The sequence below is a fragment of the Hemicordylus capensis genome, chromosome 3 (assembly GCF_027244095.1).
Source record: "Hemicordylus capensis ecotype Gifberg chromosome 3, rHemCap1.1.pri, whole genome shotgun sequence".
Lineage (NCBI taxonomy): Eukaryota > Metazoa > Chordata > Lepidosauria > Squamata > Cordylidae > Hemicordylus > Hemicordylus capensis.
Genome location: NC_069659.1, coordinates 60,239,101 through 60,259,085, shown reverse-complemented (window position 1 = coordinate 60,259,085; position 19,985 = coordinate 60,239,101). Strand labels below are relative to the sequence as shown.

Below are 19,985 nucleotides of genomic sequence, written 5' to 3'. Positions count from 1 at the left end.
GTATATTTGCTTAAATATATCCCATGTGTTAAAATTACTGTGTTTGTGTGTATATGTGTGCGTGTGTGTGTGTGTGTCTAGGAGGTGGATGCTTAACTTGCAGAGGGAGGGGGGCCTCCAGCAGGGAGGCCATGCTGCCTTCCCAGAATCAAAAATCTTGTTCTAGTCCTATTTGTACCAAAAAACCCCACAAAAAAACCCAAAACTATTTCCCAGCTTCTTCCTAGACAAGCTTTTGTGCACATGCCTTGCTGAGGACTACAGCTCACTATAGAGCAGCCTAAACTATCTAGGAACATGGTAAAGCTTGGAAAATTAAAAGAATGAGTGTTCAGATAAATAGGTGGTTAACAAGCATCTAGGTGCTCCACATACACACAGTTATCAACACATCTCCCTCTCTCTCACTCACACACGCACGATACCTGAAAGAATACTTAGTGAACTGGATAGTCACTGTGAGACTTGAAATTCATGATTGCTGTGACACATGTTTTAATGCCAGTGTCAGAGCACATGATCTCATAAAGGGTGTTTTGTTAATCATTCAACTATGACAAGACTATTTCACATGACAGCTAGTAAGTTGGAGATAAATGTGAGATGTCAGATTTCACTTTTCCTTGTCTTTATCATGCATCAATATTTCATGTTTATAAGGAAATCTTTTGCTACAATTTCTCAGCCTTCCAAAATGTGTGTCTTGTTTTCTAAGGAAGGAAAGGATATACAGCTATTATTTAGGGGTGAGAAATAGTTTAAAGCATCCCTTCCTTGCATACCTTGACTCACTCCCAATATACAGTGGAAGGTAATGTGCAATTTAGAAACAATTAGTTATGTAAGGCACATCAGGAACAAAACTATCTTCATGCTACATCATGGGCCAGATATGTTGCAACATGTGTACAGGCAATTTAAGTTGCAATCCTATTTACCTGGGAATAAGCCCTATTGAAGAGAATGAGACTTACATCCGAGTAAACATACACAGGATTGTGCTGTTAAGCAGAGTTGCTGTGGTTGAGTTGCTGTGGTTCAGTTAATACTGGAGATGTGCAAATGAATTCTTGTTTCAATTTTCCTGTTTCTTATCTTACTTTATTATGCTGTCTGTGGTGCTTGTTCAGCTTTCATCCTGTCTTGATCACTTTACTTATCTATGTAAATTATGATAGGCTTGGGTCCAGAGTGCAGTTCTTGACAAGACTATGACCTGTGATCTTCCTTGCTTCCATTTTGCTGATAGCAGGGACGTAACTATAATAGGGCAAGGGGAGACAGTTGTCTGGGGGCCCACTGCCTTGGGAGGGCCCCCAGAGACAAGTCACATGATTGACTCCCCCAGCTGCGCACCCGCCTGGGCATCCTTCAGTTGTATTCATCCTCCGAAATTGATGTGAGTGTTAAGACCTGGAGCTACCAGAACAGCATGTCTTTCTCTAGTACCATTAAATGACTTGCATCGTCCACAATTTACAAAACCTTTTAAAAAACAACTTAGGATGATGTTCTATTGTGGCACATAGGTGTGTGTGTGTGTATATATACACACACACACACACACACACACAAACGCTTGCTTTTTGTTGCCATTATTCAGCCTCATTTAAGATTTCTTTACCTCATGAGCTGCACTTCAGTGGGGGGGGGGCATTTTAAAATCTTGTCTCTGGGCCCACTCCATCTTTGCTATGCCCCTGGCTGATAGGAAACATTATCTGAGCCATTAGCCAGGATCCTGCAGCAATATTTTAGACTACCTTTGTTTTGTGAACAACACAGTGGTAGTGATAAGCAGACAAAACTGACATTATTTTAGTCCACCAAGTCCACTATCCATTATAATGTCCACTAAGAATTGGACTGTCTTTTGTTCATGGCCTGATATTATCCTTTAAGGACTTTTTCTGATGTTCCTTTTTATTCACACATCATTTAAGAGCTAAATCTTGAGGCCTGCATCATGATGTCACTTTAGAATAAAGTAGAAGCCTGTTAATTTCCTGTCATGTTCCTGTGGCACAGACAAACTAAGTCCTATGTTATCTTGTATTATTACTCCAACTACTATGTATAATGCTTTTGAGCATTACTTATCAATGCTAATACACCTGGCTAGGCACAATGTATGCATTACTAATTGAAAGCAAGCCACACCTGTTTTCAGCTGTGCTGAGCAGTCTGAGAAATGTGGGGGGGAAATCACCAAATCCTACCTGCCTTAAAATGCGTTCATTGCCAGCTAAAGAATTTTCTGTTCATGTTTTTACTGAGAAAAATTGGTTTAAGGATAAAAATTTATGCAACTGATATTCATGGTATTCTAATGTATTATTTATCAATCTCTTGAAATGTTATTAAAAATTACAACAGTAATTTTCAATCAATCAATCCTCCTCATGTCTTCTCCTTTTATCTCATCAACAAAATGTATAGGCTCACCAAAGAGAACTGTTTTGTTTGTCTTTATAGTAGAGAGTGCAATTTCTTTAAAAAAAATATTTTGATAGAGAGCTGAACTTTTTCAGAATTGTAAATTATTAATTTTGCAGTCAATTGCAGATGTAGAACCTTCTTGGAAAATGTGCTAGCAGAATTGACATCTGGAGCAAGTTGTCTCAATGAACTGATTGATCTGTAAATCCAAAGCAAACATCCCATCTCTCCTCACTTGCAGTAAACAGTAAAGATTAGTTTTAATAGAGCTATACCTCCATCCCTTATTTAGACATGTTTATCTGCGGTCACAGACCAAAATTTAAAGACACGTGTATGTGCAGGGGAATTAAGACCAGATATTTGTTGAAGCAATTGGGCCAACCACCATTATATAATCCATTAGGACACTTCATTGGTTTAAAAATATCTTTAGCTTTGCTACTACTGTAGTGGTTCTGCTAAACAGCCACAGTTGCAGTAAGTTAAGTGTACTACAAATGAAAAGCATGTCAAGCCAAATGCCAGCTCGTGCCGACTGTGGATTTGCCAGTTCTGGAGGATGACCAGACATTCCCAGAGCAGAACAATGATTCATCTAGTCTGGTATCCTGGCTGTTGAACAAACGAGCTGCAGATTTTTCTGAGAACCTATATTTGCAATAACACACTATCAGCATGGGCTGTGTTAAGGAATGTTGTTTGACCTCAGCTAATGATCGGCTTACACCCTAAAGCCAGAGACAGTACTGAACATTTTATCCTGGTTAACCAGCCTCATATATGGCAATGCTCAACAACTCTTCTATTTATTTTAGTAAACTGAAAAGTTCAGTTCTAACACACCTTTGCCAATTGGTAAGAAACATAAATGACACCATCACAGTGAAATTTATTAATATCATCCATATGCAGCCAAAAGGTACATAAAACCAACACCCAAACATAAGCAAGTACTGTCTCTTATCGCATGGTATTTGGAGTCAGTTCAGTAACAAATGTTAGATCACATGAAACCAAATTTTCATTTTAAGGAGTAACTTGAACCTATCCATTTTCTGGTAAGGTTTGGATAATGGCACCAAGGATGAACATCTTTTGTGTACACACCTAAAATGAGACTACATTCTTGCAATTCACTGCTAACTGGTTGACCCCGCTGTTTTCATTTTTTAAAATCTGTATGTCTATCTGCTTAGACTCTTCCCACCCCCCTGCAATGGACTAACATGACTCTAGAAATCGAATTTTCTGAGTATATATATTCAAATCTCCTACAGGAGCAACAAACTAAATTTTAAACTTTAATTGGGGCTTTGGCACAAGAGTTATTAAAGAGCAGAAACTCAGGAGAAATTATGGACAATGGATGAAGCTTCTCTGTAAGCATTTTCCATATGTATCCCTCAACATTATTTTCTGCTCTCTCGACAATAAAAGATAATAGATAATTAAAGATGATAGTTTGGGATGGGCAGGGATGTCTCAAAATTTTCCAAGTATGTCAGATTCTGTTTGGTTTTTCAATTATTGTATTAATTTTCCCCATTTAGCCAAATGGGAAAAACCGAAGTTCAGAGTTAGTTATCAATCCACTGGGAAACTCCAAATCAAGTATTATATCATAGACTTTTTAAAATCATATTTATATAAACCACCTGATATATGTCTGTCTAGGTGGTGTACATAATCCAAAATACAACAAATAACAGAATTTAAAAAACCAATTAAAGCACTTCCACAGAATAAAACAAACTGTCTTAAGGGTCTTTTAAAAAGCAATCAGAGACGGAGTGGCTCATATTTTGACAGGGAGTACATTCCAAAGCCCTGGGGTGGCCACAGAGAAGGCCTGATCCTGAGTTGCCACCAGAGCTGGACGATTCCCAAATCTTTTATGGTAGGCATCACTTTCACTATTATATGTCCTAACATGAGAGGGAAAATAGAAACTTCAGATTGTACACTACTGCCCTCACAGGAAATATCAATTTACGTTACCTGCCATCGATTTTTATATTTCAGTGCTTCAAAAATCCTTCAACGTCCTTCATTTCCCCCCTTACACCAAGCTTTGTACAACACCATACCAAAGTTCCGGTTCCAAAATACAGAAATAAAAAGCATGAAATATATTGCCTTAGACTCCCTAAAAACAGCATTGCACAATGAAAATATGATGCTGGCTTATAGGGAGTTGGCTCATGGGGATATCTTGTCTAGCCTTATCTCTTCTGACTGATAGTGGCTGTCCAAAGCCTCAAGCCAGAGGCCTCTTCCAGCCTGTGCTTCTACTTGTCATCTTTCAGCTGAAGATGCAAGGGACTGAATCTGTGGCCTTATGCATGCAGTCCATGTGCTCTACCCCTGAGCTGTATTCCTTCCCATCTATATAGATATGTAAATATATATCTACACTTCTAAAAGTCTTCCACCCTTTTTGTAGTATAATCAACCATATAGGTTTTACAAAACCTGCCCTAATGTTAACTGATACCAGAGTAAAGAACACCAATAATTCCCTTGTCCTTCTGTTCAACTGAAACTTATTTTTCTTTTAATAAACCAGCCAACATAACTGTCATGAGGCGGTGGTAGAGGCAAGAGGTGCCTAAGACAGACCCTTGAGCAAAACACAATTGCCGAGAGTTGTTTTAGCTAACGTCAGCAGCCTGCCCCCGAGCAACTAACCAGTCAGCAACCTGCACTTGTACAGTGCAGACTGAGGCTGAGCTAGGTTCAGGTTACAGAGGGTCCTCACAAACTGCCTTCTATGGTTCCCCTTGAGAGTAGCTCCACCACCACTCTGATGCCCTCTGTCTCCAACACTGCCTCTACAGGGCTACAAGGTAGAGCAGAAATTCCCTTCCCGTCTGACTGGTCCACAGAGGCAGGTAGTGGTTCCTACCAACAAACTTCTTCACCAGCTCCCATTGAGATAAAGTACAATCACAAGTTTTTAAACAGGTCTCCAATTAACAAAGATTGCTCAAGGAGCCACAGGTTAGGGAGCTTCCCTGTAACCAGGCCAAGTCCTACCAATAGGCATGGTGAGATGACCCAGGGGTGGCTCCTCCATGAAGCAAGAAGAGGCGATGGCCTCAGGCAGCAAATGTGTCACAGGGCTGCAAGTGCCCCTCCCACCCCCACTGTGAGCATGGCCCCACTTGCCTGTTGCCACCACCCCACCTCCTCTCTGCTGCCTCGGCCCTCCCTGTGCATTTCCCTCCTCACTGGGCCTGGGCCCCACCCTTTGCCTCCTCACTGGCTCTATCCCCGCCTCAATGGACCCAATGCTTCCCTTTGTTCCCCTGCAATGGCCTTGCATTCCAGGCACACTGTTCCCTGGCCTGCACCAGAGTTTGGAGATCCAGATGGAGGCTGCAGCGTTCCACTGGCCTTTCCTCGTGCTCCAGCACACTTTCTCTCTCTCTCTCTCTCTCTCTCTCTCTCTCTCTCCAGCACCAAACTCTTCAGCAAAGAGTTTGGTGCTAGAGAGAGAGAGTGGGAGAGCAAGGGAGCGCTGGAGCAGCAGCAGCAGCAACAACGAAGAGAGACACATGCTGCAGCTGGATCTGCAAACAGTGGCATGGAATGGAAGGCAGAACATGCTGGGAAACTGAGGTCAGCACAGGAGGCACGTGGGGCAGCTTCAAGGCTGGTGAGGGAGGCAGGGCAGGGCAGCATCAGTGGTAGCTCTGGGTGAGGGAAGCAGGGATGTGGCTAGCAAGGGGCTGAGGTGGCACATTGCCTTCAGGTAGCAAAAGGCAATGAGCCATCCTTCAGGGGACCCACCCTATGTAGCAGATTTGGGGGCACTATTAAAAGACAAATGCAGGGGCGTAACTAGGGGAGAGGGGGCCTGTGTTTGCCCCACTCCCCAGCAGCCCCTTGGAGTGAGGGAGATAATGAAGAAAATAGGGAGGGGTGGAGCTGGGGGTGATTCTTTGAACCCTTTCACTCAATTATAGCTACACTCCTGGTCAATGAGCCATAGCGCCACCCCCAAAAGCTGTTTTTAGACTACCAGTCCATTACCAGCCACAGTGGCCAATAGCCAGGGATTATGGGAATTGTAGGCCAACATCTACATGAGGTCTGAAGTTGAGCAGCCCTGGTGTAGATCCACACCTCACAGTCAGATGCCTACTGGATTTTATTTGGTTATCAGCTATGCTGTTCCAGCTTACCTGGGTATGCCCTGTTCAAAGGTTATGCCTACCAGTGAACATCTGGTGGCTATGGAGGCAGGACAGGTGCACAATGGGTTACAAAGGAAGGCAAGATCTCACTCCTCCAGCCCATACAAGGGAGCCATTGGAGGAGAGTATAATCCAAATTGGACCAATTTGTTTCTTGAGATGCCATACCTACTAAAATACATTACCGTAACCTCAATCAATCTCTGCAACCCTTGCCAGTATAAATGATGTTTTAAAAAAAAGCAGAATCACAAAGGTACCCTAACCCTAAACCAACACATCTGAAGATTTCTTTTTTCTTCTTTATATCTTGTAGTCCTAACATTTCCCTCCTTTAGAGATCTGGAGCACCCAATGTCTGAACCTCACCAGGTTATGGTTAGGCTATGTCGAGAAAGATTGGTGGATTTGGACATTGCAACCAATCTTGGCATTTCCTAACCTAAAGGAAGTAGGCACTTGTGTGGGGATGGGAGTGGGAAGCACATGCTCTTGGGGCAGAAGGAGGTTGCATGGATCTTGGCTTTCACCAAAGTTCCGCACAACATCTGAAGTCACTCACAGTGATAATATATATTTTTTAAACTAAACAACAGAACCAACAATGGAGATATTCACCCAATTCAAACAGTCTGTTGTATACAGACATCTGAATGCAGGTACATGTACATGTTTTTGTGTGAATGATTGTACCTGAATTCATTTTAAAAGTGAACCAGCATAGAGGCCCCCTGAAATGCAGGATACAGATAGGAAGTGTACTTGACATCAGCATAACATGAGTGACTGCACCTGCATACATATCTGTACCTGTGTGCACTGCACACAGATTGTATGAATGTTGAACATAACATGTGACTAGGGCCACTAGCCACATCCATATTTGTACATGCATACAATTATTCACACATTACTCTCAGTAGCACACTTCCTAACTGTATCCTGCATATAAGGCAGTTTAGACCCCCCCAACGCCTAACATAACACACAAAGACACATGTGTACTAAAACCTGTACACGCATACAATGCAATATATGTAAATAGGGCTATGCTCTTGGGCCCTCCTTTTTCCTCCCTCCAATGCCGTCAATAAAAACCAGGGCTGGGCAAACTTGGCCCTCCAGATGATGTTGAACGACAACTGCCACCACCCCCAGTCACAATAAATTGGGGCCGGGGTGATGGAAGATGTAGTTCAACAACATCTGGAGGTCCGAGTTTGCCCAGCCCTGACATAAACCCATTCCTTGGGGCCTCCAGCCTTGTGGGGCTCCGAAGTAGCTTGCCTGCTTTGTGCCACCCTCACCACACCCTTATGAGAAAAGATGCCTTGTCTGAGTGTATATCATCCTACACAAGGCGGCGAATGCAGGTGGTCGGTCGGTTACCTGGGATCGCCAAATTGGAGAGTGGCAGGGCGCAGAGAGCAGGCGACAGGGAGGCCATCCAGTCTGCGTTGCTGCCTTCTGCGGCCATCCTCTCCCTCCGCTCTGCCGCCTGGAAAGCTCCGGCTGCTCTGGCCGCCAAGCAGCCGCCGCCGCCGCCGCCTCCTCCTCTCAGCGGCGGCTCCGCGGGGGACGAGTCCACTTGCAGCTCGCTGTTGCTGCCCGAGGCTCACTTTCTGCCATGCTCCAGCAGATTCGCTAGCCTGCCGAGTGGCTGCCGTTCTCTCAGAGGCTAATCCCTGCCTGCCTGCCCTCTTTCTGGGTTAAACTCCTTAGGCAGGAGGAGAAGCCTCCTGGCAGAAGCCAATGGAGCCGTCTGAGGACACCTGACCTCACACACAGTGCCTGCCGGCTCGCCAGTCTTCCTATAACGCCAGGCGCTGGCCGCTCCTCCCTCTCTGCTTATGCAACACGAGCTTCGTCCCGTGCGTACCTGGCTGGCAGGCAAATCCAGAGTCCCACCTGAGCGCCGAGTAAGCCCGGGGACACCTCTGCGGGGGGGGGGGGGAGGCGGGCAGCACGTGCGGCCTGGAGAAAAACACCGCTCAGTCAGGGTCAGCCTCGGCGCGGTGATTGGCTGGCGGAGAAGCAGGCAGGCAGGACGGCAGGCCACATCATCCTCATGCCTCTCATATCCGAGATACTGGACCGCCGGGTTGCATGGCCGAACCGTTCTCCGCTGCCCATTGGTTGAGGGCCGGCTGAGCTCTAATTGGTTTCTTTTCTTCCTGAAATTCCAACTTCCCGGCGGTAACAAGGGAAGCATTTTGAAGCTTTGATTTTTGTGATGGCAGATTGAATTAGACAGGGAAAAGGAGGAAAGGGTTGCAGGAACGTCGGTTCCAATAGAAACTGGATTTCAAGATGTGGCGCGTTTTATAAAAGGGGGGGGGGCACTATAAAGGCGGCTCCTTTAAGGAGCGTTGTCTGCAGTAACTGTAGGTTTTCTGTTGTTGTTTTAAGCTAAGCATAACGGAGTGTCTGAAGTAATTTTCATAGTAGTTCAATCCTCTAAAAGAATAATAAAACCTTAATATCTAGGGAACGATCATCTGCTCCCCCCTCCACACCCGCTTCCACATTTTCCATGGGCGCTCGTCCACAAAAGGTATTGCGTGGTACAATAGTGTTTTATTTGTTTTGTTTGTTAGTTTTTCCAGTTTTCAGAAAATAATCTCAGCAATTCTGCGTTGGTAGAGGAAAATTATTCCACAGAAAGTGCAGATACAACTACTGTTGTAATTCTGCCGTTACGTATTTGTGAATAAAGTCCAGTTAGTGGAATTAACTCTTTAGGTAGTGTAGGAGTGTAGTAATAAAATGTCTCCTTTATTATATTTTACAGAAAACAAGGAGATAATTTCCCCTACTTTGTGATAAAATGTCCATGACCAACATGCCCCCCCAAGGTTTGCCTTTGTTTGTAATGTAGAAAAAAGGGGGTAGGAAATAGGCAAAAATATGTTTTGAAATATTTTGTGTTTTACCATCTTTACTATGGTATGTAGTTATAAAAAGAAACAGCCTGCACAACAGTGAATCCGTTTCTTTTTTTAGCCTCCTTTAATCATCTCATTTCAGCTGCCCCAGTTATTTTCAAAGCTTTAATAACATGCATCTATCTCTTTCCCACAAAGTAGCTCAGATTGGAGCAGGATAAACTAAGTCATATTCTAAATCTAAGTCCTTTGAAATGTGTTTAGCAGCTGTGACTGCAAGTCTCCTTTGAAAGGAATACTGAACAGCTACGCTGGTGCTTGTAACAAAATAGAATCACAAAACTGTTCTGAACAGCTATACACTATTGCATCTTCCTTCGGCTCTGAATGTGGAGGTAGTGCTACTGGATGTAGAAACATAGGAAGCTGCCTGCTCCCAGTTCAGACCATTAGTCCATCCAGTTCAGTATTGTCCACTCAGACTGGCAGTGGCTCTCCAGGCTTCAGACATGAGTCTCCCAACCCTACCTGGAGCTTTCCTAGACAGCAGGCTTTGCCAGGGCCGGATCTGGGGTGGGGTGGGGTGCAAGGGTGCAGTTGCACTCCCTGTGAATTAATGTTGAGTCTCTTGTAGACTGGCAGTAGCAGAGAGTAAAAAAAGGGTGAACTTTTCTCCCAGTCCTATTGGTTCTCTAGGAGTCTTAGGCTTGGAATTTGTATGTAACTACAGAGACAAGAAGCTGGCTGCTGGGCTCCCTCGCAAGAGGAAAGTGAAGCATTTTGTAAAAGCCAACCCTTTGCTGTTTGTGTGTAATTTGTTCCCCTTGGACAAGCTACCGTGTTGCTTTCTCTCCTCACACCGCCCCCCCACTGTGTGTGTTGTATATGTGAGAGAAGTCCCATCTCATGTGTGAGTGAGTGAGTTTTAAGCTTAAACAACAACAGCAGCAAAAAGCAACATTTTCAAAACTGTTCTAGTGCAAACTTGTAAGAAAACCCTTCCCCATCCCAACAGTATAGCTTCTTGTGAGGAAATTAGCCAGTGCAAAAGTATTAAAAGTTTTGAAAAGAATGGGGGGTGGGAAGAGGAATGCTCTGACAAAATGGTTCCTGAAGATACACGGCTTATAGCTCTAATCTGGTCTCTGTGTGTGGGTTTCTTTCTGTTCCCTGTCCCCCCCACCTGCCCTTATTAAAAATATTTATATGATTCTTTTTTAGCAGCAGAGTTCTCAAAATGGCTTAAATAGCAAAATATGAGAAAATGGTTCTCTTAACATGTTTCCCCTTTTAAACATTACTATTTTATTTTATTTTGCTTTGTGCTTGTAACATGCTCCACCACCAAAAGTCTTTTTTGTACACTTGCTTCAAAATAAGGCTTTGCAAATCAGTTCACAAGAAACTCGTTTTTAAAACTCTCTTGCCCATGAAATGATTGATTGTCTTTAAATGCTGCAAAATTGGGGTAACTCCATATATAACATTCTGCTGTCCTGTTTGAAATCGAAATGGTGGCTTTTCTTTCTGTAGTATATAGACATACACTATAGTTGCATATGATTTTTTGCTTAAATGAAATGTAGTCATGGATTGCATGCTGCTGTGATTGGTGTAAAAAAAGCTGTTTGAATTTGCTTCTGAGTTTACATGCTTAGGATTGGAGTGCATGTGGCTAAAAGTCATATATATGACACACATCCTGTTCTTCCTCCAAAGAGGTCAGGGTAGTGATGTACATGTTCTTCCTCCCCACTTTTTTTCTCACAACAATCCTGTGGGGCAGGTTTGGAGGGGAAAGAGAGAGTGTCTCAGCTAAAGTCCCACAGTGAGTTTCATGACTGAATGGGGAATGCAAGTCCCACAGTCCTAGTCTTAACGCTCTAATCACTACACCACACCACACTGGTTCTCAACTGTGTGCATAATGATTACAGGAGAAATCCAATGCAGGAGGAAAAGATTCATTTTTAGGGTGAAGCAAACTAGTGGGGAGGAGAGTGTTGGATATATTTAAGAGAACATGAAAAGGGTTCATTATCAAAATGTGGGGAGACTGTGGGCCCAAGCTCTGGGTCTTTTAAGTACGTAGCAACACCTCTGTTAAGGGAGAGAGGAAGGGTGTGCCCATGCAGAATCTGGTGTTGGCAGGGATGTTCAGAATTTCTTCCAAAAATACAAATAATTAGATCTTTTCCTGAGTGTATTTTAGTGTAAAAAGTAGTGAATTCGGCTAATTTAAGTGGCAGGGCAGAGGTGGGGGAGGAATGAGAGAAAGAGCAGAGAGGAGGAGGAAGACAGAAGGTGGTGTGAGGTGAATGCAAGGCTATGTGTGGCTCCCCAGAGGTGCATCAGAATCTAATCTGCCCCACCACCAGATTTGAGCTTGGCACCCCCTGGCATAGTGCACTTGCAAGAGAGAAAACCCGTCCCAATATTTTTATATGGGGGGGTCTTTTATGGGGGAAAATTCCTGTTGCACCCCCGGTAATTTCCTGCTGGATCCGCCCCTGGGTTTCACCACAAGTTTACTGTAGTAAATGAACTTTACTGCGAGTTTGAAGTTGCCTAAAAAAACTGATGCAAAAAGTGGATTTTTTAAAAACACCAGATATAAATAAATAATGCTGATGACACCACTCTGATAGCTGAGAATGCAGATGATCTGCAAGCTCTAGTAATGAAAGTCAAGGAGTACAGTGGGGGGAAAAGGGACTATGACTAAATGTAAAGAAGACTAAACTAATGACAACGGGTACAGCAACCAGCCTCAGAACTGATAATGAAGACATTGAAGTGGTGTATAGCTTCTGCCTTTTAGGATTGACCATCAACAGTAAAGGATCCAGCAGTCAAGCAATACGCCACAGACTAGCACTTAGTAGGTTGCAATGAAGGCCTTGGAAAGGATATTTAGATGTTGTGACGTGCCTTTACCTACAAAGATTAGAATCGTTTGGACAATGGTTTTTTCCATGACACTCTATGGATGCAAAAGATGGAATTTGAAGAAGCAAGATAGAAAAAGTATTGACGCTTTTGAACTTTGGTGCTGGAGAAGACTTTTGAGGATACCATGGACAGCCAGGAAAACAAACAAATGGATCATGGAAGAAATCAATCCAGAATTTTCACTCGAGGCACAAATGACTAGGCTCAAACTATCAAACTTTGGATACATTATGCGAAGACCCAGCTTCTTTGAGAAGTCCATAATGCTAGGGAAAGTTGAAGGAAAGAGAAGATGAGGATGACCAGCGGCAAGGTGGATGGATTCGATTGCAACAGCAATGAATGCACCACTGAGAGACCTTAAAGGCCAAGTTGAAGACGGATCATCCTGGACAGTATCTATGTGGTCGCTAAGAGTCAACACCGACTTGACAGCACTTAATCAATCAATCAATCACACTTTAATGTGCAATGAAAAACCCATATTGTGTGTGAAGTGCTCCCCAATAGCTCACAGGGACTTTGGGATAAATCTGGCCAATATGTGAACACACACCTCAATTCTGAAGAGATGTGAGCTAAAAGCTGGATGTGAAAAACCTCCTGGAGATGACAGGAACTGAACTTAGGACCTTCTGCATGCAGAGCAGATGCTCTATAACTGAGCTAGCCCCATCCTGATGGACATTCTTTCCCACACTGTATTAAATAAAGCAGTGTTACCAATGGTTTCTAGAAGGTACTGTTAGCCCAAGCTCTATTCTTATTCCATCCCACTACTAGTAACGTGGCAAGGATTTTGATTTACTTTATGTTTAGTTCAGAGAAAGTACATACAGCCCTGATTAAGGGCCAAACTACACATTATCCATATTATATCTTTGACTAATTTTCCCAGCCTTTAAAAATGCAGATTTGGGTGTATGGGAGCTACTAGTTTAATGAAGAAAGCAGCACGGGCTGAGAAATTTAGCTCTTTCACCCCAACACATATACTATTATCCTTTTCTAAATCCACACTTGCCCGCCCCCTCACCCCATGAAGTTATTTGCTCTGTGGCAGGCAAAAATATAAAATTCAAAACAACATTTGGAAATCAATCACAGATGTCCTGGCATAACGTGGAATCTGGCCCTCAGAATCATCATTGACATACTTTATTTCGTGTAATCCCTGTTATTGCATTTCTCTTTCAAATAAAATGGAATGTGACATTGGCTGCCAATGGATCTCAATATAAAGTATAAAGGAGCCTGAAGAAATGAAAACATGTCCCTGTTCAGGTAAAGTTAGTTGTGACTGTCCCATTAAAAGCAATAGGATGTAATTTGGTTGCAACTAATTTTACACAGTAAAGAATGTCTGGAGTGAAGTATTGTCGCAACTAATTTTTTTTCTTTTAGTTTCAATAGAATCTAATCATTACTAACTGTAGCTGAACTGAGGCCTATATTTTTAGTTCCCTGCCAAATATTTGTTTCATGATGAGAAGTGAAGTAGAATGAATGGAGTCTACTTTCTGCTTCTTTTAACAGGCTGATTAAGAACATAAGAACAGCCCTGCTGGATCAGGCCCAAGGGCCATCTAGTCCAGCATCCTGTTTTGCACAGTGGCCCACCAGATGCTGCTTGAAGCCACAGGCAGGAGTTGAGGGCATGCCCTCTCTCCAGCTGTTACTCCCCTGCAACTGGTACTCAGAGGCATCCTGTCTTTGAGGCTGGAGGTGGCCTTTAGCCCTCCAACTAGTAGCCGATGATAGATCTCTCCTCCATGAAGTTATCCAAACCCCTCTTAAAGCCATCCAGGTTGTTGGCTGTCACCACATCTCATGGCAGAGAATTCCACAAGTTGATTATGTGTTGTGTGAAAAAGTACTTCTGTTTGTTGCTCCTAGATTTCCTGGCAATCAATTTCATGGGATGACCCCTGGTTCTAGTGTTATGTGAGAGGGAGAAGAATTTCTCTCTATCCACTTTCTGCACACCATGCAAGATTTTATAGACCTCTATCATGTCTTCCCGCAGTTGTCTTTTTTCTAAACTAAAAAGCCCGAGGTGTTGTAGCCTTCCCTCTTTGGACCTCCTCCCATATGCTGTCATGTCATGCTGTAATTCTTAGGACCTCCTCCCATATGCTGTCAGTTTGGCTTGTAACCAACTGTCAGACCACTGTAAAGTTGGTTGATACTTTGGTAGTTGCCATCTTGAAACAAGATGGCAGATTGGCAAAACAACAACAAAAACCACCCTGCTGATGTCTAAGACACCTTTCCCTGTGCTGTGAATTTGCTTTGAATTCATCAGCACAAGAGTTACAAAGAGGTGTTGCTTATGCTTTGAATGGCCACTATCTTGAAACAAGATGGCAGACTTGCAAAAAATACTTTTGCGGTGCCCTAGGTTCCCTCCTATTTGCTGTGAACTTTTTTTTTGTATTGAACTGTAAATGCAAAAGGAATTGGAGGGGGAAATTTGGACACACACAAAGACATAGTGAATCACGATCGGTGAGAAGGGCTACCCTCTTTTGCGGGGAGGATGCCTGAAAATGCTTACCTCCCTGAAGATGACCACAGAGTCATCTCTGGCCAGCAGATCACCCACCCAGACGAGCGGCGGCTCTCCTACGGGCTGCCTCGCCTCGCCTGGCAGTTCCAGGGGTCGAGCGCAGGAAAGCCCCGCCTCTGGAATCCCAGTAATGCACTGCAAGAGTTGCGGTGAATTTCTGGGATTCCCCCTCCCCCATCCCTCCCGAGTGTGTACACAATCCGGAAAATGGTGCTAGCTACTTAGGCAGACTTACAGCCATGGAGCCACCTGGCTCGCCCCTGAGCCCGGTGGTTCTCACAAGCGAGCAAAACTGGGCTGGGCTCCCTTAGCCTGGTTTTGCTCGCTCAAGAGAATAGCTTTGGTATGTTTGTATCTCATAAGCCTTCATCCCTTCATAAAGTAAAAATCTCTCTCTCTCTCTTTCTCTTTTACATTTGTACACTTCCCTTCATCCTATGATCCCAGGAAGGTGGATCAGATCCTAGAATTTGGAAATTAAAATATATATGCACGTAGAAGTGATCTTTCCCTCTCTAACCTGTTCTTTCTGGGCTCTGAAAATCATAGCAAATTATTTCACATGGAATTTAAAGATAGTTGACAGTGATTCCCTATATCAAATTAAGCCCTGTGATCCTGAGACACTTAGAAGCTCTTCTCATGCGCAGCCTAACCTAGGCTAGGGAAGCCCAGCCTGGCTTGGGCTGTGCATGAGAACCGTCAGGATCGGACCCGATTCCGGTGGGGCAGCACCATCTAGCCTGGCTTCTTAGCCTGGCTGTTAGCTGAGATAACAGGAACAAGCATCCCTTTAACTTGGGCTTCCAGCTTGTGTGCAAGCTTGGGCTGCTTCCAGCCCAGCCTCACACAGAGACAGGTGCTTAGAGCACCAGTCTCCTTGGGAAATCACCCAGTGCCCTGCCCTCAGCGTGTGGTGCATTGTGGGATATCCAGAGGCCAGGATGAGTCATCCCGGCTCTCTGAAAATGGATCATGTGGGAGTGCAGACTGTGCTCCCACCAACATTTTGGCAATCATCTGGAGGGAAGGTGAGTGATGCTAAGCCTTCCTCCCACCTGCCCAGCTGTATGAATGACCTTGTAGAACTCTGTCCTATCCAGGTCTGGGAACTGTGTGTGTTCCCAATTTTTGGCTGTGGGGAAGCAAGGTAGAAGGAAAACATGGGTAGCTTTCCCTCCTACCCTGCTTCCACACAATCACATCTACCCAGGTTTTTCTCTTTCTTTGCTTGCACACTACCGAAAATTGGGAGCACACACAGCTGTGCAGAACACAGTTTTTGATTGTATGAATGACTTCATAATATTGCCCATGCTCTATAGTTTGAGAGTGCTGGATTGAAAAAGAATGGAGCTATTCATTATTTTTGCCTCAGGAAGGCTGCACAAACCTGACTGTCCCCCCAGATGGTCAGTAAAAGTGTGCTGGGAGCACGGATTGCGCTCCCAGACAATTGAGTTCTGGAGGGCCAGGATGATGTGTCTCAGCCTCAGGGAATCCCACAATGTACTGCATGCCGAGCACGGTGCATTGGGGGATTCCTCCAGGAATGGGGCAGTCTTGGCACCTGTCTCAGTATCTTCTCGGGCTGTGTGCAGCCCAAGGAGATACATGATCCCACAGCCCAGGTTAAGGGTGTGCTCATTCTCTTAACCATGGCTAAAAGCCGGGTTAAAAAACTGGGCTAGGTGGCGCTGCCCCACCTGGATCGGGCCTAATCCTGGCGATTCTTATGTGCAGCCTAACCCAGGCTGAGCTTTCCTAGTCTGGGCTTCTCTAACCTGGGTTAGGCTGCGCATGAGAACAGCCTCAATGTCAAGCTTGGAGCCATAAATTGTGGTGGGACGGCACCTTGGATTAAATGTCTCAATGCTTCCTTAACCTTACAGAAGCACTCAGAAAATGCAAAGCCTTTATATAAGATCTGTATTGCATTCAGAGATGCCTGGAGAATTCTCCAGTGGATTTAACTTATGCTCATAACCTCTGAGATATTTTTCAGTGTAAGATGTCATCATTTCATAGTCACTTCCAGAAAATCCTCCGTATGTTTAACACGGTAACCTGATCACAGAGGAATCGAGGGTCATTTTTAAAGAAGTGACAGTCATGTTGGATTGAAAGGGAGCCCAGTCTCTCCAGACTGAAGGGGATGTGTACTTTGCCAAAACATCTGAGGATTTTATTTTCACTAAGGCATGAATGATAGCTATGTCCACTGTACAGACAATACATGCCTGGTTCCAGGTTAACATCTACAGCCCTTTTAGGTTAAGAATGGAATTGCCACACCATCCAATGGGATCAATTTGACACTGAATTGTAGGGTAGCCCATTCACAATGGGGCTCTGCAGTCACCCTGCTCACATAAAGCACTGTTCTCTGGGTATCACCTCTTGACGATTGCAAAATTTCACATAACAGTAGAAAAAACAAAAACGCTTGATTCTTTAGGCCGCTTCACACATTACCCCAAAGTGCCAGAAACACGTAAGTAGGAGTCTTTGCGAGGGCCATTCCCAGGCAGCGATCCTACTTTGTTTAGCCATGGAAGGGCAAGTATGTGTTCACATATCATCCAGCTTTAAGTCAAAGTCCCTGAGAGCTATCAGGGAGCACTCCATACACAATTTTTTTTTCATTGAGCATTGGAGCTTAGCCCGATTTATATTTGAGTTAAAAAATCCACTTTTTGCGTTTTGGGGGGCAAATTTGAAATATCTGTAACTCGCAGTACTTCACCCCTTTTAATCCTGAGGCAACGCCTCTTGTCTGGGAAAAATCCAGGCACAGTCTCCATGCACGTATTTTTTTTTTTTTAAGAAAGCATTATAGAAAATATGCAGCTGACATGCTGCTGGAATGAAGAGACTCATCTTTCTCTATGTGGATCAGCTTAGAGGTGTTATTTTGAGTTTAAATAGCAATGCACTTCACTGAATATTCTCAGTTTTAGTTCCAAGTAGGAACTTGCCACTAAGAACTTTATCCTGAAAATATTCACCTTTTTCAACCTTGGTTGATGTCATAGTAGTAGCTCTGCCTATTGCTATTTCCTACTGCTTGGTCACATGAGTGATCCCGACAAATCAGGAACTTCACAGTGAATAAGATTATGATACAATTCTATATAGCCCATCAGATTTAGTTATGTGATGACATCACTGAGGGTAAATGAGGTCAGTGTAAATGACTAGACAAGAAGTGATGAAAATGCTCATAAAAAACTTTGAGTTTTGGCTCAACTCCAGGAAAAGTTCTAAAAAAACCAATGACCAATAGGGCTAAAAACTAAACTCCTCTACATGTCATATCTAATAATACAAAATAATTAGATATTTTCTTTCTTTCTTTCTTTCTTTCTTTCTTTCTTTCTTTCTTTCTTTCTTTCTTTCTTTCTTTCTTTTCTTTGTAAACCGCTTTGGGAACTTTTGTTGAAAAGTGGTATATAAATATTCATCCTATATATTCATAAAATGACAACATACTAAAATAAGTCAATCATGCAGCAAATGGTTAAAAAAAAGTAGGAAAGGAAAGCACAGCAAAGTTTTCCTGAATTTGTATCATACATTTAAAATCATGCTTGTCCCTAACTGTTTAAATGTAAAAAAGAGGAAAAAATGGTGTTGCCATTTTGCTTTGCTGTACACTTTAGGACTCTAGCTCTAAAATTTTTAAAGGCTTTTTTTTTTTTTTTTTGCTCCTCACACCTGTAACATGAATGCTTCAATATTATTGCAGGTATAAAGTGTTTTACAATCATTTTAATAGGATGGTTTCTAAAGTTACATCTCTCTGCTCATATATTTAAAGATACATGTAGGAAAGGAGCCAGAAATGCTGCATACTCTATGTCTTTGTAGCTTTAAGAAGCTCAGTTGTGAGCATGAACCTGTCGGCATCTGACATTTCTAGAGTTCATGCACACAGTAATCCAACTATTCAATGGCTCCTTCCCAATGTGGATGTTAAAGCATGAGTCAGAAAATGTAACTTCAGAAGCAGCTCTCATTTTATCCTTTCAACATCCCAGTGGCTAGATTAAGCTGAGAGAAAAGTTCTGTTCGTACAGTACATTGTATGTGTGGACATATGTCTGTCCACATATACATTTTTTGTGTGAATGACTATAAATGTGTTCATTTTTAAAACTAATCTGGATGCAGGGCCCCTCAAATGCAGGGTGTAGGCATGAAGTGTACTCCTGTATGTGAATTATTAATTATTATTGTTGTTTACACAGTCAGACAGGTGTTATTGACTGGTTTGTTTTATCCAGACATCGATTATTATTATTATTATGCTATTCACACAAAGTCTACCAGATGTTATTGACTGGATTTAGTACTTTAATTATTGGGCCCTTTCCAAGGGGGTCTAGGATATCTAAAGAAGAATTAAAGACATCATCGTAGTATTCATGCTGTCTCGAGTAGTGTGGCCTTCTGTAGTTGATGCATTGTAATTTTATTGATGCCCAAGGTGTGGAGATGGTGTTCAAGTTCTTTTGGTACTGCACCAAGGGCACCAACAACTATTGGCACCACTATTGTTTTCTTTTTCCAGTGCTGTTCAATTTCAATCTGAAGGTCTTTGTATTTGATGATGATGATGATGATGATGATGATGATGATGATGATTTTAATAACTCCTCCTCCTACTCCTCAAAGCAGTTACATAGCAAAAGAAAATAGAAGATGGTTCCAAATACCAAAAGGGCTCACAATCTAAAAAGTACAAGCTGCAAAAGAGACACCAGCAAAATCACTGGAGAGATGATATGCTGGATTGAATATGCTTCCACTCGGCTTTCTTTCTTTCTTTCTTTCTTTCTTTCTTTCTTTCTTTCTTTCTTTCTGGTTTGGTTTGGTTTGGTTTGGTTTGGTTTGGTTTGTTTACCGCCCTTCCAAATGGCTCAGGGAGGTTTACAT

The 19,985-nt window shown here is 43.1% G+C and overlaps 1 protein-coding gene across 1 annotated transcript in view; it reads right to left on the bottom strand.

Moving 5' to 3' along the window:
* The window catches only part of PLCXD2 (phosphatidylinositol specific phospholipase C X domain containing 2), a 40,219-nt gene extending 31,308 nt beyond the window's left edge, over window positions 1-8,911 (bottom strand). The window contains exon 1 of the mRNA XM_053312726.1: window positions 8,031-8,911. Within this exon, the coding sequence (XP_053168701.1) occupies window positions 8,031-8,118 (88 nt within the window). The 5' untranslated portion in view covers window positions 8,119-8,911. The remainder of the gene's footprint in view (window positions 1-8,030) is intronic.
* Window positions 8,912-19,985: the final 11,074 nt, after the last annotated feature.